The following is a 27,276-nucleotide window of genomic DNA, read 5'->3' as shown; positions in this document are numbered from 1 at the left end:
TAATTTTGCATGATTTGTGAACAGGAACAACATTCTCATACATCCCTAGTTGCAGGCTGGGACTTTCGTCATCACGGGCAAAAATGAAGGAAGCAAAAAGAAACAGAGCCACAAATAGTCACAAACAAGCACAGGCTAAGCCAAGCGAGATTAGATTTTAATATAATTTTAATGACAGCATCTGAAGTTTGTGTTTGTTCTGTGTAATGATGCCATTTAGATTTATGGTATGATTATAACATTCATATCTTTCAACATCCAGGTCTTACACACTTATGACAGAGACAGTCAGGATGGATGGAGGTTAAGAGAACAATGGGAGGAGGGCTTGTCACAGTCAGCATGGGAAGGGTTGCCACATTATTGTTTTGCCGGTGCTGCTCCTGTGCTTTAAGCAAAATCCTAGCATGCAGAAATTAAGGGGGTGAAACTTCTTTTTAAAATTATTTTTAACAGAGATGAAATGAGTGGAAAACCTTCTTCTGCTCAATTTCTGTTTTTCAGCAGGTACGCTAAATGTTGACAAACACCACCAACCCCAAGTGCCATACTACAAATTGGGCCTGTTCAGACATGCATGGGGGTGGTGGGGGTGGTTAGGGTAACTATGGAGGGGGATCATTAGCAAAACAATGACACAAGCACCTGTCAAATGATTGTGACCTGGTGACCTTCCTGGCATGGTTACCAAGTATCCCATCATCCTCTGTGGCATGAACAGGCTCCCAGTGGCCATTCCAACAGCCAAAATGGCCGCATGACCATAGAGAATGTCCACAGTGGCTAAAGTGTCACCAGCAGTGCCCGACGCTCTAGCTGGCAGACTCTATGGTCACGGCCTGAAAGTCCTCTGGGGCCCATTAATTCTTTAGTGGGGGTGGCTTACAAACTACAGGAAATGTAGTTTTCTCTCCTCACAAGACACACAATGCCACCTTGGTTGGCAGAAATTCCCTAACCATCATGGCTTCGTGTTATGTGTGAACAGGACCAGTATGTTCTTGTTCTTTAACAGCATGTAAGTCATGGTAATTCCCCGACACGTTCCAAATGATGCATCATCGGGAAAACAAATGTAACTCTTTGAGTAGTACCAATGCATAGCTTCTGCATTACTCTGGTGTAGCAGAGCTAGGGCTTGAAGGGACGCAGCACCAGCACTTTTTGACTGACAGGGATGTTGATGTCATCTGCCACCCTCCTAAGAATTCCTTGTTCCTTCTGAGCTAAGCTGCAATCCTCACAATACAAAAACTTCTAGAACTGGTCCCTTGATAAGGATCAACACAGCTGCCTGCATTTTTGGACTGTCTTTGGGGGCTATGGAGAGTGCCATGATGAGCACCTGCACTGCAGAATTTACCTCTATACTACTGATGATCAGGATGGGGATTTTTTAAAAAAACAATTCTGAACACGGAAATGCTAGATATTATCAATCTACAATCTGAGTATGTAGGACAAATCCCATTACACTCCTAATGAGCCCTTCTCCTCTTCCCTGCCCCAGCTGGGCACATTTAGTGCTGGGCACATCACAGCATGGCACACCATTGCCTTCAGGGTGGGCCAAAGCTGACATTACTTGAAACCTGCATCTAGCAGCTATGTCGTATGTATGTATGTATGTATGTATTTATATCCTGCCTTTTTTCCTCCTTAAGGAACCCAAGGCGGCATACATAGGGATGTACGAAAGTCACTTACCTTTTCGCAGGGGTGCTTCGCGGTGGGGGGGAGGCGCTTCGCTTCTCCCCCCGAAGTTCAGGTGAGGGGGGGGAGGCATCCCGCCTCGCCCGGCCGAAATTCAGGCCGGGGAGAAGCGCCCCGTCTCCCCGGCCGTGAAGCAAAGTGTAAAAAAAACCCAAAACCCCTGTGATAGGCTACGTAACGATTAACGTAGCCTATCATGGCTAGATTTCCAAAGTCAGCCGTGATAGGCTATGTAAATTGTTACGCAGCCTATCACGGGTGACTTTGGAAAAAAAAAATAGCGCGTATGCAAATGGCTGCGCCCTAAGGGCGCCGCCGTTTGTGTTCCTTATTTGGTCCCAGTAGTCTACGTAAAGATTTATAAATTTATAAATCTTTACGTAGACCACCGGGACCAAATAAGGAACGCAAATGGCGGCGCCCCATGGGGGCCGCCATATGCGTACGCGCTTTTTTTTTTTTCAAAGTCACCCGTGATAGGCTATGTAATGATTAACATAGCCTATCATGGCTGACTTTGCAAATCTAGCCATGATAGGCTGCGTAAATCGTTACATAGCCTATCACGGGGTCTTTTTTTTTTTTTTTACTTTCGTAGTTCGCAGCCAGGGAGATGGGGCGCTTCTCCCCGGCCTGAATTTCGGCCGGGCGAGGCGGGAAGCCTCCCCCCCCAGCCTGAATTTCGGCCGGGCGAGGCGGGACGGCTCCCCCCCGGCCTGAAATTCGGGGGGAGAAGCGAAGCGCCTCCCTCCCCCACCGCGAAGCAAGCTGCGAGACCAGGTAAGTGACTTTCGTACATCCCTAGGGTCCTAAAGGGCCATTTCTGCAACCAAAGACTCATGAAAATCAAGAGCCGCCATCTTGTGTTAAAATGGCAGCCACAAAAGAGGATGGGTGAGAAAGGATGTGCGCGAGCTGATGGGCCTGCTAAGTCCTCCTGCCCCACCACTGCCACTGCCACCATGGTACCTAGGGTGTGGGGAGGAGGAGAAGGGAGCACCACTCACCTCTTATCTTCCCCCCATCCCGGCAACCGCACCGGTATCGGCAGGGCAGGAGGATGACAAGAGGGAGGCCCCGCTGGTGCTACTGCCCCCACAGTAGCCAAGCTGGGAAGGGTAGAAGGAAGCAGCAGTGTCAGCAGCGAGGGGCGAGGAGATCCTAGTTGCTGCGAAGCTCTGAGGCGCTTGGCAGCTGGGTCCGTCAGCGCCCCATGGCTCTGCAAGCAGGCTCTAGGAAGCTGAGCATGGCCTACTGGACCCATTTAGGTGCTGATAACAACCCTATCTACAGCAAGCACAGGATCCCAATCTGGACTGAGGCCCTCGTTGGTACACTAGAGCAAAGAGGAATAAAAAAGACACAGCTGCTAGATATGGATTCTGCGTGATGTCCGCTTCAGCCCTAAGAGCAGGGCTGGGCAAAATGTGTTCTGGTGGTCGCTGGTGGGCCCTGCTGGTCTTACCTGGCCATGGGTGGCAGTGGGTGGGCAGCTGCAAGCAGTACTTGCAGTCCAAACAGGGTCTAGCCACCATTTACATCCCCCTACATAGCATCACTCCTACATAGCATAGGAGTGGGAAACTAAATTAGCAAACGGACTCAGCTGCCTGACACTGCTTAGAATCATTTCTCAAAGTGGGGGTTGGGACATGTGTCACTGGTGACACTGTGGTCCCAGCATCTGCCCAAGCATGCTGGGTGCTGACAATGGTCTTGAATAAGAGGCCAATGTGCACATATAATAGGCCTGGGGTGCAGAACCTTTTTCAGCCCAAGGTTTGGAACCCATTTTGGAGAAGCTTTCAGGGACTGCATTACAGTGGTGGGCAGGGCCAAGAGAAAAGGGGCAGGACCACATTTCCAAAAATGCCAGCATATTTGAGCTTAAAGCTCTTACTGCCAGCAGCTAAGCCTCAGGAGAGGCATCTTCAACCCTTTAGAGTAGTGGAAAAAACAGCACAGAAGCTGTGAAATAACCTATCAGTGACTGGGGGGATGTGGACAGGGGCATGGCCATCTGGAGAACTTCAGAGGGCTGGATTTGGCCCCAGGCCTGAGATTTAGCATCTCTATTCTAGACAGATCCCGTGGGCTTGTTCTTTCCCCAGGCTGCAGGCAGAGGCAACCTCCTGCTCAGTAGTAATGTTTGAGTGTGTTGCAGTTTCAAACTTCAAAAATATAATTATCAGGGTATAGAATCCTAGGGCTGGAAGGGGCCTACAAGACCATTGAGTCCAGCCCCCTGCTCAGGAAGCCTGATTCATAGGCGGTCTCCCATCCAAGGACTAACCAGGGCTGACCCTGCTTAGCTTCCAAGATCAGACGAGATCGGGTGCATCCAGCCCTTCAACCTGCTTGTAGTTTCTTCCCCCAAACATGCCAGTACTGCAACAGCAGTACTGCAACAGCCCCCACTCCGTGTGCAGCGCTGTTGCATGTCACTCAGATGCAAGACACTACACAGACGGCAGCGGGTCACATGGAAGGGTCGCATAGAGCACTCTGATGCCCACAGTCTGGCTGATTTGCACTTTCTACCCTGTGGAAATTGGATGAGATGAGAATCTCAAAAGGTGGTGCCCACAAGAAAGACTTGGGAACCTGAGCTTTACACAATGCATCATTAGTTAGTCACACTCATAGATCATGTTCTTTATATAGTCACCCTCTTGATTTCTGCCAGCTGCAGCTTCAAGTGCTTTGCATATTAAAACACCCATCACATCATATCACTTTAAAGCTACCGTGTTTAAAACTATTCTTGCAAAGAGGGGAGGAACAGCAGTACACCACGGAGAGAACACATCCCCCGCAAAAGGGAAGAAAAAGGATCCAACCTTCTTTTTTAAAAGATTAGAAGGCCAAAGGTCAGTACTGTATCTGTATTGGGACTGAATCAAATAGTCCCCACGGTATACGTGTTCTCACAGCTGTTCTAAGCAAAAGCACGAGTTGCCTCATCCCAAACAATGCAATACATCTCCCACACAACATACACTTTCTATTCCCTTAGTGAGGCAAAATACCTTCTTATTGCAGCAGGCCCCCCACTACATACTTCCGGAGGTGGGTGCGTCAACAGGTTCCCTTCAAAATTGCACGAACAATAATTCAACCCCCAGTCCAAATTAACCAGCAGACCAAAGTTTGATGGAAGCTCCTTTAGTTTATTCTGGCCTAGCCAGAGGGTGCTCAAGGCCTTTAAAGTGCAGATGCCCCTTGGCAGGTGCTTGAGAGAATTGAAAAGCAGTAGCAATGTCTTCAGTTTTTGTAGCTGGGAGATGGCGTCAGGGATGGTGCTGATGTGATTATCAGTGGCATCCAAGAAAACCAGGTTCCTCAGCTGACAAAGGGGTGCTGGAAGTTCCGTCAGGCTATTGTTGGCCAGATGGAGGCTGCGGAGTCTTTCGAGGCCTCCAATTTCCTCAGGCAGAGAAGTCAAACTGTTGTTGCTGAGCGTAAGCCTTTCCAACTTGACCAAGGAGCCAATCTCAACTGGAATTTCTCTCAGGTTGTTGGAATCCAGGTACAGCAAGGTTAGGTTCCTCAAGCGACCAATTTCATGAGGGATGAAATCCATCCGATACCTCAGGCAGCTCTCTCGTTCCGGGCTCATTTCCAAAACCTGCAATCCTTCCAGCGCAAACAGCTGCTGGGGCACCGACGTCAACTCCTTGCCTGCCAGTTTGACCTTTTTCCCACCTTCGTACTGAGGATCATGTTCTGTCAAGTATTTCCATTGCTGGTCAGTGCTGAGAAAAGGTGAAGGGGAGTTGCAGGCTAGTTTCATATTTCTGCCCGTAGGAACAGGAGAAAAGGACTCATTTCCCAATGTCAGCCACTCTCGATACTTTCATCAGTCAGGCTGCCAGTGCATTTGAAACCTGCTCCAGTCCTTTGCATTAGCAATGCAAATACAGAACCTTTAGGTTGCTCAGCTACATCGGGAAGGTAAACACACATCTCTGGGGAGCTAAAGTTCCTCAACTTCAGTATAGGTTCTGACACGAAGTACACAGCCAAACCCACAGTCCTCTCTTTATTTACCTAGAGTAAACTTGCTAAACTGAAACTGTAGTTCTGCATTCCTGATTATTTTCACCATCTGTCATTGTCATTGCTTGCTTGCCTCTTACAACCTGTTCTCCTATAGCCCACAAGCTCAGGGTTGTTTCTTTCCCCTTAGTGGCTGGATTCAAAATGTGCTAGTATCTAGGGATGGACGAAAGTCCCTTACCTGGTCCCGCAGCTTGCTTTGCGGTGGGGGGGAGGCGCGCTGTCCCTCCCCCCAAAATTCTGGGTGGGGGGGAGGTGCCCCATCCCTCCCCGCCGAAATTCTGGCCGGGGGGGGAGGCGCCCCGTCCCTCCGGCCGCGAATCTCGTCTCCTGCTGGGACGCAAATGGCGGCGGCCGTAACCGCCGCCGTTTGCGTCCCTGCAGTCAGCCATGATAGGCTACTTAAATGTTTACGTAGCCTATCATGGCTAACTTTGGGGGGGGGGGAAAGCACATACCAAATGGCGGCACCCATGGACGCCGCCATTTGCGTTCCTTATTTGGGCACGTGTAGTCTGCGTAAACTTTTACGTAGACTATGGCGAAAATTTCGCCGTAGTCTACATAAATGTTTACGTAGACTACACTTGCCCAAATAAGGAACGCAAATGGCGGCGCCCATGGGTGCCGCCATTTGCGTATGTGCTTTTTTTTTTTTCCCCAAAGTCAGCCATGATAGGCTACATAAACATTTACGTAGCCTATCACAGTGTTTTTTGAAAATCTAGCCGTGATAGGCTACGTAAATCTTTACGTAGCCTATCACGTTTGTTGATTTGTTTTGTTTTTTACTTGGAAATGGTGGTGGCGGCAGCCGGTCGGAAGACTGGCCGCCGCCGCCACCGTACTGCCGCCATTCGACAAAGGTAAGTCCCATCCCGGGGTGGGTGGCGGGGGGGTGGCGGACCATTTCTCCACCAATTTCGGGGGGCCGAATGCGTTGGCATTCGGCCTCCCAGAGATTCGTGGAGAAATTCTCCGACATTATCAGTGAACAATACCAGTGACTCCAAGGGTTTCTGTTTCAATTTTATTTTCTATTACACAGAATCACAAGGCTGCTGTCTGCTTCATCCAGCCGAATGATCTCTCTCCAGCCAGTTACAAGAGCAGATGGTTTCCTAAGTAACTGATCTTGCAATTTTACCTGTGTATGTTGTGTTAGAAAATTCTTAGAACTGTAGTCATTTGGAGGGAAATTGGTGTGTGTGTGTGTGTGTGCGTGCATGCGCGTGCAGCACAATAAAAATGTACAGATAAATGGATTCTATGTTTTTACAAAAATTCTGCACTGTAGGGCAAGGGTGTTGATCCTCAGACCCATAGGCCAAATCAGGCCCATCAGTGATTCCAAACTGGCTCTCTTGGGTTCCCCGGCTGGCCATGCCCTCTTCCCCTGACTTGACCCACCTCCTTTTTACTGAGCACTGACTGGTTGTAAGTAGAGGTGTCAGATAAAACCACACAACAGAACCAAATGAGTTTGGGTTTTTATGAATCCAACCCACGGTTTATGCTTTCCTCCTGTCATGTCGATTCCGTGGACTTGTGGACCGTTTGTCTAACCTTTGGGAATTCTGAAAAAAAAAATTGTAGAAAAATATGCAATTTTTTTTTAAAAAAAACCTTGCTCGGAATGTTCAGTTCTCCCACACGCTAAAGCATGAAATTGTGCACGGGGGGGGGGGGATTTGTATATTTTGTGGGAATGTGCACTTTTTTGCACCTGTGAATTTGCACAAATTCATAAACTAAAAACAAAATGCAATTCTGACAATGGATGGATGAAGGAACAAAAAGTGACTGTCAACCCGCAAAACACAGATAGAATGGCTTTTACACAATCCCTAGCTGTAAGCCCTTTAAGCTCAAATATGCTATTATTCAGGGCATTTTGACCCCACTCCCATTTGCCTTTGGCCCAACCTCAGAGCTTCTCCAGATTTGAATTCCGCCTTCAGGTTGAAAGATGGTCAACATCCCTACAGTAGGGGTAGGCGCTGCTTCTGGAAGGTCAGATAGCAACGGTGGCCAAGAGTGCTTTTGCTCAGCTTTGCCTGGCATGCCACCTGCCCTCTTTCTTGGGAAAGAACATCTGGCCAGAGTGATTCATGCCTTCATCACCTCTTCTTTAGATTACTTCAGTGCTCTCTGTGGGGGGCTGCCCTTGACAAATCTCTGGGAATGACAGCTAGTGCACAATGCAGCCACTAGACTTTTTTCAGGAGTGTGCTTTGTAGACCACCTTAGACCAATCTTGCAACAAATTTACTGTCTTTCAATTTGCTTCCAGGCACAATTCAAGGTGCTGGCTTTGACCAACAAATCTCTAAAGGGTTTGCAGCCAGGATATTTGGAGGACCACCGCCTTACATATCAATATGCCCATAATTTACAATCATCGTTGTATAGGGATGTATGAAAGTTCCACCACAGATCTCGGGGAGGCTGAATGCCAGCGCATTTGGCCCCCCAAAATCGGTGGCGGAACAGCCCGCCACTCCCCCACCACCCCCCCAGAATGGGACTTACCTTGGGCGGATCTTCCTGGTGGCAGCAGCTGCAGCGGCGGCAGTTCGGCGGCTGCAGCGGCTGCGGTGGCTGGTCTTCTGACCGGCTGCCACTGCCGCCATTTCCAGGTAAACAAACAAACAAACAAAAAAACGTGATAGGCTACGTAAAGATTTACGTAGCCTATCACGGCTAGATTTTTAAAAACACCGTGATAGGCTACGTAAATGTTTACGTAGCCTATCATGGCCGACTTAAAAAACAACAACGCACGTACGCAAATGGCAGCAGCCATGGCTGCCACCGTATGCGTTCCTTATTTTGGCACGTCTTAGTCTACGTAAACATTTATGTAGACTAAGATGGCGAAAATAAGGGGAACGCAAATAGCGTAGATGCTACGCGATTTGCGTTCCCCTTATTCTCTCCATCTTAGTCTATGTAAATGTTTACGTAGACTAAGACATGCCAAAATAAGAAACGCAAATGGCGGCATTTGCGTACGCGCGTTTGTTTGTTTTTTAAATCAGCTGTAATAGGCTACGTAAACATTTATTTATGTAGCCTATCATGGCTGACTGCAGGGAGGCAAATGGCGGCGGCTATGGCCGCCGCCATTTGCATCCCTGCTAGCCAGCGGCCGGATGTCAGGCTGCTGGCGGAGCCGGACGGTGGCTCTGCAGAATTGCTGCGGAGCACAGCTGGCCGGCCAGGATTCCGGGGGGGAGGAACGGAGCGCCTCCCCCCCGGTGAGGATTCCAGGGGGAGGGACGGAACGCCTCCCTCCCCACCATTAGCATAATCCCTGAAAGGTAAGTGATTTTCGTACATCCCTATCGTTGTAGGCCCTGTTATATGCCCCACTACCTCGAGAGGCTGGGTTAGTGGGGCCTTGAAATGACGCCTTCTTGGGAGCAGCACCCTGAGTGTGGAAACCCCTCCTGGGAGAAGTAAGATTGGCTCCATTCTTATTTTGTTGCCAATAGGCATTAAAGGCTGTTCTGTTCCATCGGGCTCTTAATGCTGTATAATATTTTCTCTCTTCAAATGTAACTTTAATGCTGCTCTCTCATGTTATTGTGTTCCTTTGTTTCTTCTTTTTTATGAAATGTTTTCATCATATTTTTATTGAATATCACCATGGGCACCTGATGGTATGTTTTATAAAGCTAATAAAGAAATAAAAGTACTTGGGACCCAACTAGGGATGTGTGGATTTTTAAAAATCCATTCTGTCTGTGTTTTGCGGATTATCGGGTAGCTTTCATTCCATCATCCGGTCATTGACAGAATTGGATTTTTCCCATTTTCTGAATTTGTGCAAAAAAAGTCTGCAGAATCTCTCAGTCTGCAACTCAGGAAAAGCCAGTCCACTGCAGAATCTGTGGGTTGGATTAATAGAAATCTGAATTCATTTGATTCCATTGCAGATTTCTCTCACATCCCTTGACCTAATCTCTACTCCCTATACCTTAATATAGCTAAGCCCAAGACTGTGTAATTGAAATAAATAGCCTACCCTCTGGTGTACGCTTCTCTCCATCCCTATCCCTTTCCTCTGTTCTTGGCCCTTTGACAAATTATAAATTGTAAGTTTCTTGGGGCAGGGATCTGTCCTTGTACTTCATCAAGTGCCATGTTATTCATTTATATACATAAATACAACAACAAGAACAACCTACAACAGTGAGAATTGTGGGTATTGAGGAAACACTGAGCGATGATTTGAGTGCACAGGGGTTGGTGTGCATCAGAAAGAAGAATGAAATGACAGCAACAGTAAACAGATGATGAACCAGTTCTGAACTTAATTTTAGCCATGCTTCACGTTAAATCATAATGCAAGCAGGGTAGAATGCAGGAACACGGATAGACAAGGTAATCTGTTTATCCCTAATTGTCCCATGTATATGTGGTACTGTGCTGGGGGAATTGCATGTTGGGAGTTGTAGTAGAGACATGCAAAGGACCTGGGAGGAAGAAGAACTGGAGGGAAAAGTCATGTTGATTGCAGAGTGGTGATGATCCAGTTTTAGTGAAGGCCTAGGATAAAGACGCTTTTAGGTATCTGTTTCTGGTGTCTTGGAATTCTTGCCTAAAATTGTTCTTAGAAGCAAGGGTTTCACATTAAAAGAAAGGGCTTCAAATTCACCAGCAGAACTGAGCCCTAAAATCATTCATGTTAGAAATTAAGCATAGCACACAAATGAACAGGACAACTGGGTAGGAAAAGTTTAATAATCCCATTAGAAATTGCAGCAGCCACCATCTTAGTCGAATAGCACCACAAGGCAGCATTGCAAAAGGAACCATTCACAACAGACAGCAGAGAGAACAAAAACTCAACACCAATAAAAACTTTTCCCCTCTTTTTTTTTTCTTTTCAAAAATGGTTTAGCCCAACACAGAAGAGATGAAACTGCAAATCAAACAGCCTTAAATATTTTGGCAAATGTATGTATTTGCCCATGCTTCTGGGATTTCTCTTTGAGAGACAAAACAAGCATCAGAATAGTTTGGAATATAGCCTGTTCGCTACAATCACAATAATTTAGACACTTCATTTTTATTTATTTTTTTAAGGAAAGCAATGATGTCATGAAACCCACATAAAAATAGCACCATATGCACACACACACACACACACGTATGTATATGTATATGTGTGTGTATGTGTGTGTGTGTATATAATTTATTATTATTTATTTATTACATTTATATCCCGCTTTTTTTCCTCCTTAAGGAACCCAAGATGGTGTACATAATCTTCCTTCTCCTCCATTTTAGCCTCACAACAACAACCTTGTGAGGTGGGTTGGGCTGAGAGTCTGTGACTGGCCCAAAGTCACCCAGTGAGCTTCCATGGCCGAGTGGGGACTGGAACCCAGATTTCCCAGCTCCCAGCCCATCACTCTCACCACTACACCATATATATAATAGCATTTGTCTGTAGCACTATATCTTACGCAGGAGAGCCTAAGAGTTTCTCTTTTGAAATGCTGGACTTCTTTGTGTGAATGGTTGCTCCCTCACCCCAGAGGTACAGCTGCTGCTGAATAGCGGGTTGAATCTATTGTACATTACTGCATCAGAACCCACAAGTAAAGATCGCATCACCTCACAAAGGAAAACAAAACCCAACAACATGGCTGTCCCTGGTGTAATTCTAACAAGGAACAAATCTGTAAACAAAATGACAGTGCATGCTACAAGGTATTTATGAGATTCATGCAATTGTACAACCAGGCAAGCCCATAAACTCAGTGATAGAATAAACACTTTGCATGCATAAGGTCCCAGATTCAAACCTCCAGGTTTTGGTTGTTGTTGCTGTTTTATAAAAAAGTTTATTAGGGAGTAGTACTGGGAATATTCTTTGCCTGAGGGGCTAAACAGACCAATGGGCTGTCTCGGTATAACATAGTGCTCAGGAAAATCCTCATCTCCTGCAAATTATGACATGTGCCCCCCTCCCCCAATGAAGTGTGATCTTCTGCTAGTGAGGGAAGGGGTTTCCCGAAAACGGAGGAGAGAGTTACCATTTACTTTATCCTTACAAGGTGGGCAAGAGGTTTTTTGCTCCTTTTCAGGCAATTATGAAAAATGTCCCCATGCCTCTCACAGTGGAGCATGGCTCCCTCAGCTACTCCTAGCCAGCTGCACATTCTGGAATAGCTTGGGAGTGACGCAACGTGAATCCGAAAACATTCCAGGAAGTGTGTCCAATGGAAAGCACTGGAGAGAGGCTTCCACGTAGGGATGTACGAAACACCTACCTGGGTCCATGCTGGGCAATCCGCGGTGGGGGGGAGGCGCTCCGTCCCTCCCCTCAGAATCTGGCCCAGCCAGCTCCGGCCGCCCGCAGCTGGACATCTGGCCACTGGGCAGCCCTGCAGGGACGCAAATGGCGGCTGTCGTAGCCACTGCCATTTGCCTCCCTGTATTGAGCTGTGATAGGCTATGTAAATATTTACGTAGCCTATCACGGCAGGGGAAAAAATCCCAGCGTACGCAAATGGTGGTAGCCGACGCCATTTGCGTACGCTGGGTTTTCCCCCCTGCTGTGATAGGCTATGTAAATACTTACGTAGCCTATCATGGCAGGGGGAAAAAAAACCCAGCGTACACAAATGGCGGTAGCCGCCTCCATTTGCATCCGCTGGGTTTCCCCCGCCCCTATCACGGCCTCCACAGGGATGCAAATGGTGTCCCTGAATTAGCCGTGATAGGCTACGTAAGTATTTACGTAGCCAATCACGGCTATGAAGAGCAGGAAGCGAATGGCGGCCGCAGGATGGCCGCCATTCGCAAAGCAGCGTGGACAGGAGCAGGCAAGTGCTCCATTTCGCACGACTTTCATGGGGTGGGGGCAGTGGGGACTTTGTCCCGCGTGCCTTTCGTGGGTTTGGGGGGGCAGGGGCTTCGTTCTGTGATGGATTTTAGGGGGCCAAATGCACTGGCATTCGGCCTCACTGAGATCCATCACGGAATTCTCTGACATCCCTACTTCCACAGCTGTGAGTGGTACAGGACCCTTTTTTCAGTTAAAAAAAGCAAGGGAAAAATCCTCAGCCACTGTGTAAGGTTAAATTTAGCCACAGGCCCCACTGAGAATGTAGAGGAGTGTTTTTTTCTTCCCCCCGCACAATTTTGAGGCACTCTGATTCACCCCCGACTGACCAAATCGTGGAAGAAGAGCTGGCTGAAATTGTTGGCACAGCTGTAGTATCTCTGAAAAATCAGCAATGCAGTCCAGACTGTGGTGCCCCAGCAGTGCACAGATACCTTTCATAAAAGTACACATGGAGCAGAGAACTTGAGATGTGGAGACTGGACTGATCCATCCAGGAGATTCTTATGTCCTTGTGTTTACCTTAGCGTCACTTCAACTTTCTCCCTCCCCACAGCAGCCACCCACAGGAGCAAGTTTCCAGTTTGCTGGTGTAGGAGATAGTAAGGGTGCAATCCTAAGCACACTTGCTAGAGAGTAAGCCCCAGTGATCACAGTGGGACTTCCTTTTGAGCAAACATGCATAGGACTGAAGTGTCAAAGGACTTCCTTCACACAAATGGAGGGCGCAATCCAATGGGGATAGTTGGCCGCCTCCATACTCGGAGGTGTCCAACTATCTAGTGCAGGCTGGGTGGAGTGTGGAGCGGATCTTCTCCTCTGTGCTCCAGCCGCCCTGCATTAGCAGCTAGATGGACAATTTCAGCTGTCTAGCTGGGGTAGGTCGGGGGGGGGGAGGCCGGACGGTGCATAGAAAGTGTCATAATGACACTTCCACCACCCCCACCCCTCCCCGCCCCCAGGAATGTCCCCCTCTTCCCCCGCTCCTTGCTGCTCTTATGAGCATGGAGCCAGGGATGAACTGCACCTCTTACGAGGCAGTGGGGTCAGGGGTGGGGAGGCAGTTTTCTAGGAACCGAAAAATCCTATGGCCATCTAACTGCTGTTTAACAGCCATAGGATTGTGCCCTATGAGTGCAAACCTATGCATGTTTAGCCAGAAAAAAAAGCCCTACAACTCCCATGGGGAATGCTGGGAGTTTTAGGACTTTTTTTTCTATCTAAACATGCATAGGGGTGTGCCCTAACTGTGTTAAAACATCACCACCTACCCAGCGACCTTGGGAATTATGCCAAGCCAAAGAAAGAGAAATAAAAGATTTGGCATTACACAGGTGTATTTTACTGAACAAGCAAATGATCGTGACATACGTTCTCTCTCTCTTTTGGTTTGTTAGTTGACAACTGGATCAGGGTGGAGAGGGGATTCACTGATTCAGAGAAGACAAAGGGGGCTTGAGGAGTGATGAGGGCCAAGCCGATTTTCAGGCACAGACCCAGGTCTGGGAATCTGGCCTTCTGCTGCGTAACTAAAAGTGGAAAGGGTACAGAGGCAGCAGCCGAACAAGTGGGGGGGGGTTCACATACCCCCTCTCACTTGCCACATTCCCCTTGAACATCCTTCCCCCAGCCATCCGGGTTGCCATGAAGAAAAAAGCACCTGGCTAAGAAGCCTACATGGAAAGGCAAGTGGCCAGCAGAAGGACTTAAGGACCTCTCTTCTCACACACCTACCACGTCCCCACTTTAGAGTGCATCCCCTTCCCTCCACACTGCTCAATGGAGACAATGCCCAGGTCTCTGTTCAACATCTAGCCCAGTCTTGAGGAACAACAACAAAAATTCAACAGCCAATATTGCGTTCTTTTTTCTGACAACCTGGATTGTGTCTATACAATGTCTATGTCTCATTGTCAATATTTATATTTTAAAAAATCTTTCTTATCTTTTTTAAATTTACCCTGATATTAGAGAACATAAAAAAACTGAGAAAAAGAAATCACTTATCACCTCATAAAAGAATAAGAATTAATAGTTTCTTAATTATAATAAACTTGACCGACCGGCAGCATTTGATGGTTTTAATAGTCTAAAAGGCCTCTCATAAAAAAAGGAAGCAAAACAGCTGAGATCTCCTGACTTCCTTGTTCCATTCAAGTTTTCAGAAGTAGGTCCATAAGAGGTCCATGGGGGATTTGCCTTTTAGGGCCCCTTGACATTGCTTGGTCTGGCGGCCAGACTTGCATAGTAAGCACACTGAGAGGGGTCACACTGTCCATTGGCTCCTGGAGGTCCCTGGGGGCCCATAAGCCCAGGGACACCTGCTTCACCTTGAGGGCCTTGTGCTCCCGGGATTCCATCTTTGCCATAGCCAGGTTCACCTGGGACACCTACAGAATAAAGCATTGTGGGTAAGTGTCATGGCCATACTGCTCATAGTCTGAAGAGACAGCAATGTGCAAGATCAGGAGTAGGCAACCTGGTGCCCTCCAGATGTTTTGGACTTCAACTTAGGAATGTCCACTGCTGGGAAATTTTATTCTTTCTTGGCTCAATTGAGTTCTGTGGCATGTACAACTAGCATTGTGTCTGTCGGTGGGCTATGGGCTGTTCCCCAAACTCCAGGAACTTTTTTGCACATTTATTTTCATGGTTCTGCAATTTGCGCAAAATTCTGAGCAATTTGTGCAAATTACAGCTGAATCTGTGCAAATTATGACTCAATTTGTGCAAAATCCACAAACTGGCCCGACTCATGGTAGATTGAGTTGGGTTCTTCAGTGAGAACTGAAACAAAGTTTGGGGGGGCTGAGCCCAAGAGAAACTCATCGAATACCACTCCCAAATGGATTTCTCCAACATCCTTACTTCAGCTCCCATAATCCTTGGGCTTTGGCCATGCAGTCTGGGGCTGATGGGGGTTGTAGTCCAAAATATCTGGAGGTTGTTGACCCCTATGCTAGATGGTCTAATTGAGGATAAGAAAGCATTATGCATCCATATGTAAAACCACAAACAAGCCATTGCCCAAAACCATATGAAAACAAAATGTTACTAAAGAAATCCATAGTGCCCTCCTTGGCTATGTAAGTTAAACCAAACAAAACTGCTAAAAATCAGTCACATCTTCACCACTTTTCTAACAACCAAAACCTGCAGAGTTTCTTACAGTGCAATCCTGCACTTGTCTATTCAGAAGTAACTCCCACTGAGTTCATGGAGCCTACTCCTGGATAAGTGGGTATTTGTTTGCAGGGATAGTGAGAAAGCAGCTAGCAAGTAGACCCTATTTTTGATAGGCATCTGCCTCACTCCAGAACGCAGAGTCATTTTAAGCAGGGCCTCTTTGGAAGATCTTAAAGCAGCCTTCCCCAACCTGGTAACCTCCAGATATTTTGGACTACAACTCCCAGCATACCTAACCATGCTGCCTGGGACTGATGGGACTTGAAGTCTGGAGGGCACCAGGCTGGGACAGGCTGACTTAAAGCGTAAGGTGGGGAGAAATGTTTTCATGTTCTTAGAAATGTGATTGGTCATAGAAGGTGTTGGTGGTCTAGGTTGTGAATTCTGACAAGTAGCAATTTCTGATGGAGAGTGAATGAAACACAGACAACCCAAACAATGCCTGTCAAGATTGTGCTATCCTTTGACCAGAGAGGCAAGAAGACTGTAGTCTAGAGATGAAAGATTCTTGACAATTAATCTGGCACAGAAACATTTGCCTGCTTTTGTTACTCTGTAAAAGATGATAATGGTCCAAGGTGAAAATCCTGAAAGATAGATTTTATTTTATTTTTTTGCTTGATGGAGACTTGATCTCCAAATTCCAAATCTCCATTCATTATATTAGACATAGCAAGTCACATCTGCTAAGAATAAATCACCACCCACCTGGTATTCCTGGGGGACCTATTTCACCCCGCTGACCAATGCCAGAATCTCCCTTTTCTCCCTTGAGTCCTCTTTCACCTGGTGGGAGAAAATGCCATTATTATTATTATTATTATTATTATTATTATTTTAGAGTTTTAACATTCTGCAAATATAAAGGTGAAGAGGATACTTATCAGAAAAGTGTTGGGGCCTGATAAAGTGTTGTCAGGTTGGGACAAAACCTGTTGGGACAGGTTAGGACAAAAGTGTTGGGGCCGCCTGCATCCAGACATCTGGTCGCTGGGCAGCCTGCACAGGGATGCAAATGGCGGTCGCCGTAGCCGCCACCATTTGCGTCCCTGTATTTTGCCATGATTCTATACTTCTCTTGGCAAAGCATTGCACAATCACAGTGCAACCATTTGTGTAACCACCCAGACAGCAAATAGCGTTGCCCTTATTTTCGCTGTAGTCTACGTAAATATAAGGAACGGGAATGGCGGCTCCCTATGGGGGCCGCCATTATCCGTACGCGCCTTTTTTTTTTTTTTAAGTCACCCGTGATAGGCTACGTGACGATTTACGTAGCCTATCACGGCTGACTTTGCAGATCTAGCCGTGATAGGCTATGTTAATCGTCACGGAGCCTATCACGGGGGTGTTTTTTTTTTCTTTGATTGGAATGGCGGCGGCAGCGGCAGCCGGTCGAAAGACCGGCTGCCGCTCCTGCCCCGGACGAACAGCCGCCGAACCGCCGGCCGGACCCGCCGCCGGGAGGGACATTTGGCAAAGGTAAGTCCCGTCCCGGGGGGGGGTGCAGGGGGTGGGGGGGTGCGGAGAATTTCTCCCCGAAACTTGTTCGGGGGGCCGAACACGTTGGCGCTCGGCCCCCCAAAGTTTCGGGGAGAAATTCTCCGCCATCCCTAGTGGCAGCACACCTAGCTTCATGAGGCTGGGTGGATATGAAACAGTGCCCCAGATGAATAGACCATGTGGGGAGGAATGTAGGGAATAATAAGGAGAAGGTTCCCATGACTCAAGCCATTTAAATAGGGACGTTCAAAAGTCACTTACCTTTTCGACGGGTGACATTCACGGTGGGGAAGAGGCGCTCCATCCCTTCCCCTAAAATTCTCCCCAGCCGGCTCCACTCCGTGGTGACTCCGTGGAGCCGCTGGCCTGGGCCGCCTGCACCCGGACATCCAGTCGCTGGGCAGCCTGCACAGGGACACAAATGGCGGCTGCCGTTGCCGCCACCATTTGTGTCCCTGTATTTTACCATGATAGGCTACGTATATATTTACGTAGCCTATCACAGCAAAAAAAAAAAGGGAATGCAAATGGCGGCCACTGTAGCCGCCGCCATTTGCATCCCCCCCTTTTTTTTTGCCGTGATAGGCACGTAAATATTTACGTAGCCTATTACAGCAAAAGACAGGGGCGCAAATGGCGGCCACTATGCCATTTGCCCCCCTGTCTTTTACCGTGATAGGCTACATAAGTATTTACATAGCCTATCACAGTAATAATGAAGAAGAGTATGGCGGCCGCAGACACAGCCGCCATTCCCAAAGCAGCACAAACGGCAGCAGATAAGTGCTCCGTTTTGCGCGCCTTTCGTGGGGCAGGGGGGTGGGGGGCTTCGTTCCACCACGGATTTCAGGGGATGCCAGTGCATTCGGCCTCACTGAGATCTGTGGCGGAATTCTCTGACATCCCTATATTTAAGGGCTTTAAAGGTTAACACCAGGACCATGAATTGAGCCCAGGAATATACCAGCAGCCAGTGCAAATCAACTAACATAAGTGTAACATGATTAAAATGCCTGTTTCCACTAGCAACCTAGCTGCCACATTCTCCACCAATTGCATTTCTGGATGCTTCTCAATATGCCTGTGCAGGGACCCCTCCATCCAACTTGGAAGCTGCAAAGCAGCTTCTGAGGCAGGCCTGATTCGGCTCAGGCAGATTCGGGGGGCCCCCGGCCTGACTCGGCCCTGATCCTGAAGCGGGATTTAGATGTTGAACCCCACTTTGGGTCCCCCCCAATGCCCCCGAGCAAACCCCCCCACCTTGCCACCACTGCCTCCACCGCCACTTCCATCATCCTCGCCTCCGCCGCCACTGCCATCCTCACCACCGCCATTGCCATCCTCACCACCGCCACCATCCTTGCCGCCACTGCCCTTGCCGCCGCCATCCTACACCACTGTCCTCACCACCGCGGCTGGCCTAGCCACTGCCACCATAGCCATTCTTGCCGCCTTCTCTGCCACTGTCCTCGCTGCCACCGACTGCTGAGGACTGGATGCCTGCGGCAACTCTTACTGCAGGAAGTTGTCATTTTTAAAATGGCAACCTCCAGGAACTTCCAGGACGTTGCCATTTTAAAAATGGCGACTCCCTGAAGCAAGAGTCGCTGTGCGCATCCAGGCCTCAGCAGTTAGCAGCGGCGAGGAGGATGGTGGCAGCAGTGCAGCAGCAGTGAAGAAGGCAGTGGAGAAGGCGGCATCAAGGAGAAGGTGGTGGCGGCAGCAGAGAAGGTGGCTCAGGTAAGGACCCTGAGGCAGCAGGGGCTTGGCCAGGGTGACCGAAGCTCCGAAACACACCAAGTGCTTCGGAGAGCCCCTGACCCACTCTGGGTCATTTCCTGCTCCCTCTGCTTTGCCTCAGAAGGGGCATGAAGTGACCCAAAGCAGCCTGCTTTGACCTGGGGTTCTGGCCTCAGGCTAAAGCGGTACAGAGCCCTACTTTTCAAGGCATTAAATTTAGATGAATGCTCAACATTCTCTCCAATATATCCCTGAGTTTTCAGACAGTCATGAGATATTGGATATCCACTCTAGTGTATTTAAACATGGAGACCAAAATACATTTGGATCTAGCTTCAGTCTACTCTATATTCTACATCTGCCATGTAGATGTAGAATGGATATGGTAAGAAATTTCTGAATTTCAATTTTAATATGAACATTCCATGGGAGAAGGAGAAAGGCAATAACATCTTTTTAGTTGGTTATATTTTTAAGATTGACCTAACCTTAGAATGTAAGCATGTCATTACTTCATATTGCAGAAACTCTCCATAGTTCAGGAAGGATGTTCTGGATCTCAGAACAATCACTGCTCGCCATGCTTAAGGTTCACTCACCTTTTGGTCCTATTGGTCCCAATGGTCCTTCTGAACCAGGTTGTCCAGGCCTGCCAGGTTCTCCTGGAGGACCAACCCTACCTGGAGGTCCTTCTTTACCAGGTGATCCAGGAGGCCCTGGTCTACCTTGGGGTGCTTTGACATGGGCTGGCTGCATCTGACTCATGAGGTAGGGCAACCTGGCTGCAGGGGGGAAACACATCATAGATAATGTTATCAATGCATGGAGCCCTCAGACAGTGAGGGGGAAACTCTGGCTCTGATTACTGGGCCTAAAGCAAACTAAACATCCCAAGAATTGCAAGGGAAGCCAAAAGGGCCTTCATGAGTCTAGCAACTGAACATGGAATGAAATGGTTCAACTGCTTCTGTCACTGAAATTGGCCCCTGGAATCAATTGCACATAGGGTGATACATAAATGTTTTCAATAAATAAATAAATACCCCCTGCCATCTGAAATTCCATGAAAATCCACACACCCCTTCAATCTTGGTTTTGGACTGAGTCTCCAGTGAATTATGCATGTAGTAGTATCACAGTCACTCTGTGGGGTTCAAAGTTATAGTTCTCACCATCGAGTTGTTTTCCCAACTCTTCTTGGATGAGTCTCCGCAGAGTTTCCAGTGATGGAGGATCCCCCTAGGGGATAAAAGGAGACAATTTCAATGCTCCATTAAGATTTGTGTCTTATGTGATGCCCACAACCAAGCAGAGGTGGGTCATGGGGAGCATGACCAGTGATCCAGGGTCTGCACACTTTTTCTTATAGCAATCTAGCAATAATTCAAGGCATTATTTTTTATTTTTATTTTTTGGTAACCTATGAATTCCAAGTGGGCTTGGACTTGGCGTACTGTAGAGACTGCTTTCTCTCTCATATTAATACTAGAACTAGATGTCACCTAATGAAATTGTTTGACAGGAGGTTCAGGGTGACAAAAGGAAGTACCTCACATTCCTTATGAAGCTGCTTCATGGATATGGTGATGGTCCCTCTTAGAGGTCTTTAAAAAAGATTATATGAATTCGTGGAGGATTGATCAATTCGTATTCACCATGATAGCTAAATGCAGCTTCCACAATCAGTGGCAGTATACCTTTGAGTAGTACCAGATCCTGGGCACAAAGAACAGGGGCCATCACCTTCACCTGCTTTCAGGGGCATCTAGCTGAGCAGAGTGTTGGGAACATAATGGTGGACTTGATGAAACTGGTTCTGATCCAGCAACACAGTTGTTATGAATAATAAATAAAGTACCATGAGTAGGTTGGCCATATGCCTTGGTTTTTATAGTAGGGTCATGGACAACTTGCACCTTCAAGAGCTAAAGAAGGTTTTGGAGGGGAGGCAAATTAAACTTTGAGAATTACTTAAAATAGCCAATGGGTGTTAGTTGGGCATCCAGCCCAACTAAGATCCATTGGCTATTCTTGGTCTAAGTAATTCTTTTTTAATTTCAGCTCAAGAAACACCACCCACACCTAGCCTTTTCTGTACAGATTCAGACATATGGAGCATCATTGCTTAGCGCCCCCCCCCCCGAGATCTCTAGAGCTAAAAATAGGTCCTGTTGTCTTGGGGTGCAACTGGGCATGTGTGGAAATTTTCTCCATGTATTATGCCTACTGCCTTTTCCAATTTGCAGAAAGCCTCAGGAATCTTTCAGGGTAATAGATATCATTATCTATTACCTGTGAGCTCACCAGGTGCTTCTGAGAGCTCCAACTGAATTGGAGGGGTGTGGCCTGAGTACTCCCAGCAGCTGACTGGGCGGGAAGCTTCAGTCTGTTTCCTGCCTCCCAGCTGAGCAGAGCAGAGCAGAGCAAGCTGCTCCAGCTGGTCCAGGGACTACAGAAGCAGGCAAGCTCCCAGAGAGCGAGCGAACAGAGCAAGCGACCAGAGGGAGCAAACAGGAGTTGGCCAGGGGAGGTCAAGGAAGAGGTCAAGGGGGAGGCCCCTAACATTTTTTTTAATTATTTTTATTTTTTATTTTAACTAACTTTTTTCCATTTATTTGTCTTGTAACACACACTTTCACACCAGTGGGACTCTGCTTTTAACCTCTACTGAGTAGAGGAGCAGGCACAGGCTAGTCTAGAACAATCACAAAGCTAGACACAAAAAGAGAAAAGAGGCTATGGAAGGACAAGACTCCCCAGTGGTGGTGACCTGCGCGGTGTGTGCCATGTTTGTTTTCTTGCCTGAGAACAACATGGCCTACACCTGCAACAAGTGCAAGTTGATCACGCTGCTGGAGGAAAAAGTAAGTGGACTGGAGCGGCGACTGTCGACCCTCCGGGGAATAAGAGAACACGAAGAGTTCTTGGACAGAATGGGGGAACTACAGCAGCAAAGGGCAGACCAGAAGCTTGAAGAGCAACAGCAAGATGAGGCAGTGGGAAATGCTGAGGTGAAGAAAAATGGAATAGAGGATACTCCTTGGAAAAGAGTGACAGTTAGGAGAAGAAGAACTAGACGCCACTCTGCACCAGTGGAAGCAGTGGAGATGTGGAACCGATTCCAGGTACTTGTGGATGAGACTGGAGGACAGCCTGCAGAGGAAGAATCACAGGGGAACCTGCATGAGAGTGAGCAAGAGGCTAAAGGTCAGTCAAACAGAGGCGATGAAACCCAGGCCTACAAGAAGAAGAAGAGAAGAGTGGTAGTAGTGGGAGACTCCTTGCTGCGTGGGATCGAGACCCAAGTATGTCACGAAGACCCATGGACTTGCCAGGTATGTTGTCTCCCGGGAGGACGGATTAGAGACGTGACTGAAAGGTTGCCTGCACTCATAAAGCCCACTGACAGGTATTCCTTTCTTCTCATCCATGTGGGAACAAATGATACCGCCAAGCGGAGCTACGAAGAGATCACATCAGACTTTGAAGCTTTGGGAAGGAAACTCAAGAACTTTGGGGCCCAGATAGTTTTCTCATCCATCCTTCCAGTAGTTAGAAGAGGGATAGAAAGGGAACGAAAAATACTCTGGGTGAATGACTAGCTACGAAGGTGGTGCCGACGAGGGAGATTTGGATTCTGGGACCATGGGCTATACTTCCTGGAAGATAGGCTGCTGGCTAGGGATGGGTTGCACCTCACAAAGGATGGGAAGAATGTGTTTGGCCACAGCATGAAGAACTTCATCAGGAGGGCTTTAAACTGAATTCTACGGGGAAGGGAGATGTAATGTTGGGGGTAACAATGGACATAGGCGCATGCACTGCAATGGAGAGAACAGCTCTGATAGTGCCCAATAATAGTCTTCAGACACATGTAGGAAGAAAGCCAGACTATGAAGCACATGGTCTTTGATGTCTATATACTAATGCCCAGAGTATGGGAAACAAACAGAATGAACTTGAACTCTTAATACAAGAGGGAAATTATGACATGATAGGTATAACTGAGACTTGGTGGGATGACTCTCATGACTGGAATACAGCAATGGAAGGATATAACTTGTTCAAAAAGAACAGGAGGAACAGAAAGGGAGGTGGGGTTGCACTGTATGTGAAAAATACATATCTCTGCACAGAAATACAGGAGGAGGAGCTTGGTAACCCCATCGAGAGCATCTGGGTTGAAATAAATGGAGCAAAGAATAAAAGGAACCTGGTGGTTAGAGTCTACTACCGGCCACCCAATCAAGGAGAAGACAAGGATGAAACTTTTGAAAAGCAAATAGCCAGTGTTTTAAGGAAGCATGATGTAGTAGTAATGGGGGACTTCAATTTCCCTGATATTTGTTGGGAGACAAATTCTGCAAAACATGGCCCCTCCAGGAAATTCCTCACTTGTGTGGCGGATAACTTCCTCCTACAGAAAGTAGAGGAAGGAACTAGAGGATCTTGACTTGATCCTAACCAACAGAGATGACTTAGTGGATAAAGTAGCAGTTACAGGAACTCTGGGGGAAAGCGACCATGTTGTACTTGAGTTCTTGGTTCTAAGGGAAGCAAAAGCTGAGTGTAGTCAAATGCGTACCCTGGATTTTAGGAAAGCTGATTTTAATAAACTCAGAACAATGATCAGTAAGGTCCCATGGCAAGCGATGCTAGTGAGAAAAGGAGTCCAAGATGGGTGGGAGCTTTTAAAAAAGGAAATTCTCAAGGCACAATCACAAGCAATTCCAAGAAGAAGAAAAGGTGGAAGACAACAGAAGAAGCCAGTGTGGCTTCACAAAAAGCTTAGGGATGACCTGAAAACAAAAAAGGACACATATAGGAAGTGGAAAGAAGGCCAGGTAACAAAGGAAGAGTACAGGCAGATAGCACAGAATTGCAGGGATGGCGTCAGGAAGGCTAAAGCTGAGAATGAGCTGAGGTTAGCAAGGGATGTTAAAAACAACAAAAAGGCTTTCTTCAGCTATGTGCATAGTACAAGGCAGAGGAAAGAAATGGTGGTTCAGCTATTAAATAAGGATGGCAAAACAATAACAGATGACAAAGAAAAGGCAGAGGTGCTGAATTCCTACTTTGGCTCAGTCTTCTCCCAAAAGAGGGTCTATGACCCCCCTGGCAAAGGCAAAGTACAGGTTGAAGGGGCAGGATTGCAGCTTGAGATCAACAGGCATATGGTCAAGGAACACCTCATTACTTTGAATGAGTTCAAATCTCCAGGGCCAGATGAACTGCATCCTAGAGTCATAAAGGAACTGGCAGAAGAACTCTCAGAACCGCTGTCTATTCTCTTTGAGAAATCATGGAGGACGGGGGAAGTGCCAGATGACTGGAGGAGGGCTAATGTTGTCCCTATCTTCAAAAAGGGTAAAAAGGAGGAACCTGGGAACTACAGACCAGTCAGTCTGACATCAATCCCTGGAAAAATTCTGGAGCAGATCATAAAGCAATCCATCTGGAAGCACCTTGACAACAATGCCGTGATTACTCGAAGCCAACATGGATTTGTCAAAAACAAGTCCTGCCAGACAAATCTGACCTCATTTTTTGATCAAGTAACCTCCCTTGTAGACCGTGGGAATGCTGTAGACATCATATACCTCGACTTCAGCAAAGCTTTCGACAAAGTGCCCCATGATATCCTGATGAGCAAACTAGCTCGAAGTGGGCTAGATGAAACAACGATCATGTGGATCCACAGTTGGCTACAGAATCGGACTCAAAGAGTGCTTATCAATGGGACCTTCTCAAGCTGGGGAGAGGTAACGAGTGGGGTACCGCAGGGCTCAGTCCTGGGCCCAGTGCTCTTCAACATTTGTATTAATGACTTGGAGGAGGAGGTGCAGGGAATGCTGATCAAATTTGCAGATGACACAAAACTGGGAGGGATAGCTAATCCTTTGGAAGACAGAAACAAAATTCAAAGTGATCTGGATAGACTGGAGTGCTGGGCAGAAAACAACAGAATGGCATTTAATAGGGACAAATGCCAAGTTCTGCACCTAGGAAAAAGTAACCAAATGCACAGTTACAAGATGGGGGATACGTGGCTCAACCACACTACAAGCGAGAAGGATCTTGGAATTGTTGTCGATCACAAGCTGAATATGAGCCAACAATGTGATGTGGCTGCAAAAAAGGCAAATGCTCTTTTGGGCTGCATTCATAGAAGCATCGCTTCCAAATCCCGGGAAGTACTAGTTCCCCTCTACTCAGCACTGGTTAGGTCTCATCTGGAGTACTGTGTCCAGTTCTGGGCACCACACTTTAAGAAGGATGCAGACAAACTGGAGAGGGTTCAGAGGAGGGCAACAAAGATGATCAGGGGACTGGAAACAAAGCCCTATGAAGAGAGACTGAAAGAACTGGGCATGTTTAGCCTTGAGAAGAGAAGACTGAGGGGAGATATGATAGCACTCTTCAAGTACTTGAAAGGTTGTCACAGAGAAGAAGGCCAGGATCTCTTCTAGATCATCCCAGAGTTCAGGACACGGAATAATGGGCTCAAGTTACAGGAAGCCAGATTCCGGCTGAACATCAGGAAAAACTTCCTGACTGTAAGAGCAATACGACAATGGAACCAATTACCTAGGGAGGTGGTGGGCTCTCCCACACTGGAGGCCTTCAAGATGAGGCTGGACAGCCATTTGTCAGGGATGCTCTGACTTGGATTCCTGCATTGAGCAGGGGGTTGGACTCGATGGCCTTGTAGGCCCCTTCCAACCCTACTATTCTATGATTCTATGATTCTATGTTTACTTTCCAATTAGCTGAAATAACAACAATTGCAGTTCTCCTGAAACCTTCTGTGGCTAAAAAAAAGAATTAGTGCAACTTAATATTTTTTTCCCCATGTACACTCATGAAAAATTAACTCTAGAAAAGGCTCTGGAGTTTTTCTTTATTTGGGCCCTAAGGCCAGTAATCATGAAAGACTAGTCTGTCAATGTCAACTGAAACAGTCTCTTTCTTATTATTGTAAATCTATCTGGCTCTTATTCCAGCAATCTGTTCTGGGCACAGGAGTTCCAATACTTGAACATAATTCCCCAAACAGGAACAGAAATTCTGTTTCAGTTTGCAAATCATGCAAACATGTCCCGTTCGCAATCCTGAACTGAATGGGAACAGAAGTGCAAATGTTCTCAAATCCTCAAATTTGCATCTGACTTTGAAAAATGTGTATTATTTAAAAATGCACATTTTGAAATACACATTTTTAAAAATAAAAACCACATATTTTCACACTTTATTGACCAAAACGTGAAAATGTGTGTGGGGGTGTTTTTTTAAAAAAATGTGTATTGCAAAATGCGCATTTTAAAATAATACGCATTTTTTAAAAATGAAAATGGGAGCAAGCTGAAATGAGCTCCAAAATAATTTTCAGAGAATTTAGGCAAGCTTGAAAATTGATGGTTCACCCATCCCTACTCAGTCCACAAGACCTCCTCTGTTCACCTCCTTGGAGGATGTAGATCAACCTGTTAATCATTTGTGTGCAGCTGAACTTCTCTTCAATTGGCGTTAATGGGGGAGGCCATAATACAGAGCTCCTTGCGATGCAGATGTACTGCAATGCATATGAATGATGACTGGAGTGATGGCATTTCAGGCATTTTAGGATTCTGAGCTCAATTTACAGCTGCAATGAATTTCCTTCAAACCATCGTCAAAACCGTCTTCTGCAAATCCTGATGTTGTATATTCTCCAGATATCCTACTACTGTCCAAATATTCATGAAATATTTGACAATAGATAAATACTACATACACATACACACTATTCAGTGGATCCAGCTTTTCATGGGTACGACTAGCTGTTATTTATTTATTTATTTATTTATTTATTGCATTTATCTCTTGCCTTTTTTCCTCTTGCAAGGAACCCAAGGTGGCTTACATAATCCTCCTCCTCCTCTCCATTTTATCCTCACAACAACAACCCTGTGAGGTAGGTTGGGTTGAGAGTCTGCGACTGGCCCAAAGTCACCCAGTGAGCTTCCATGGTTGAGTGGGGACTAGAACCCGGATCTCCAGGCTCCCAGTCCAACACTCGAACCACTACACCATGTTATGTTGATATGGTGAAGGATACAAGCAAACTTACATAGCTTCCAGAGTTGGAACACACTGTGCCCACCCTGCCTGAGTAAAGCCAACCCTAGGCATGATCCCATGCAATGAATATGGACTTGAGCACACTCCGGGAG

The 27,276-nt window shown here is 47.0% G+C and overlaps 2 protein-coding genes across 2 annotated transcripts in view; both read right to left on the bottom strand.

The window, feature by feature from the left end:
- Positions 1 to 4,717: 4,717 nt before the first annotated feature.
- On the bottom strand, positions 4,718 to 5,506 carry LOC146346570 (uncharacterized). The gene has a single exon (XM_084847961.1). The coding sequence runs from the start codon at positions 5,504 to 5,506 to the stop codon at positions 4,718 to 4,720; it is 789 nt and encodes a 262-aa protein (XP_084704087.1).
- Positions 5,507 to 13,956: 8,450 nt separating this feature from the next.
- The window catches only part of COL22A1 (collagen type XXII alpha 1 chain), a 224,738-nt gene continuing 211,418 nt past the window's right edge, over positions 13,957 to 27,276 (bottom strand). Inside the window, exons 58-61 of the mRNA XM_084847960.1 lie at positions 20,236 to 20,302; positions 19,663 to 19,845; positions 16,529 to 16,606; positions 13,957 to 15,024 (exon numbers count right to left, since the gene is read on the bottom strand). Of these exons, the coding sequence (XP_084704086.1) occupies positions 14,837 to 15,024; positions 16,529 to 16,606; positions 19,663 to 19,845; positions 20,236 to 20,302 (516 nt within the window). The 3' untranslated portion in view covers positions 13,957 to 14,836. The remainder of the gene's footprint in view (positions 15,025 to 16,528; positions 16,607 to 19,662; positions 19,846 to 20,235; positions 20,303 to 27,276) is intronic.

This window comes from Heloderma suspectum, chromosome 4, assembly GCF_057233095.1.
Source record: "Heloderma suspectum isolate Gila_16-S chromosome 4, 16-S_ref, whole genome shotgun sequence".
Taxonomy (NCBI): Eukaryota; Metazoa; Chordata; class Lepidosauria; order Squamata; family Helodermatidae; genus Heloderma; species Heloderma suspectum.
The sequence above is the reverse complement of the archived record's forward strand: the minus strand, read 5'-3'. Positions and strand labels throughout refer to the sequence as shown.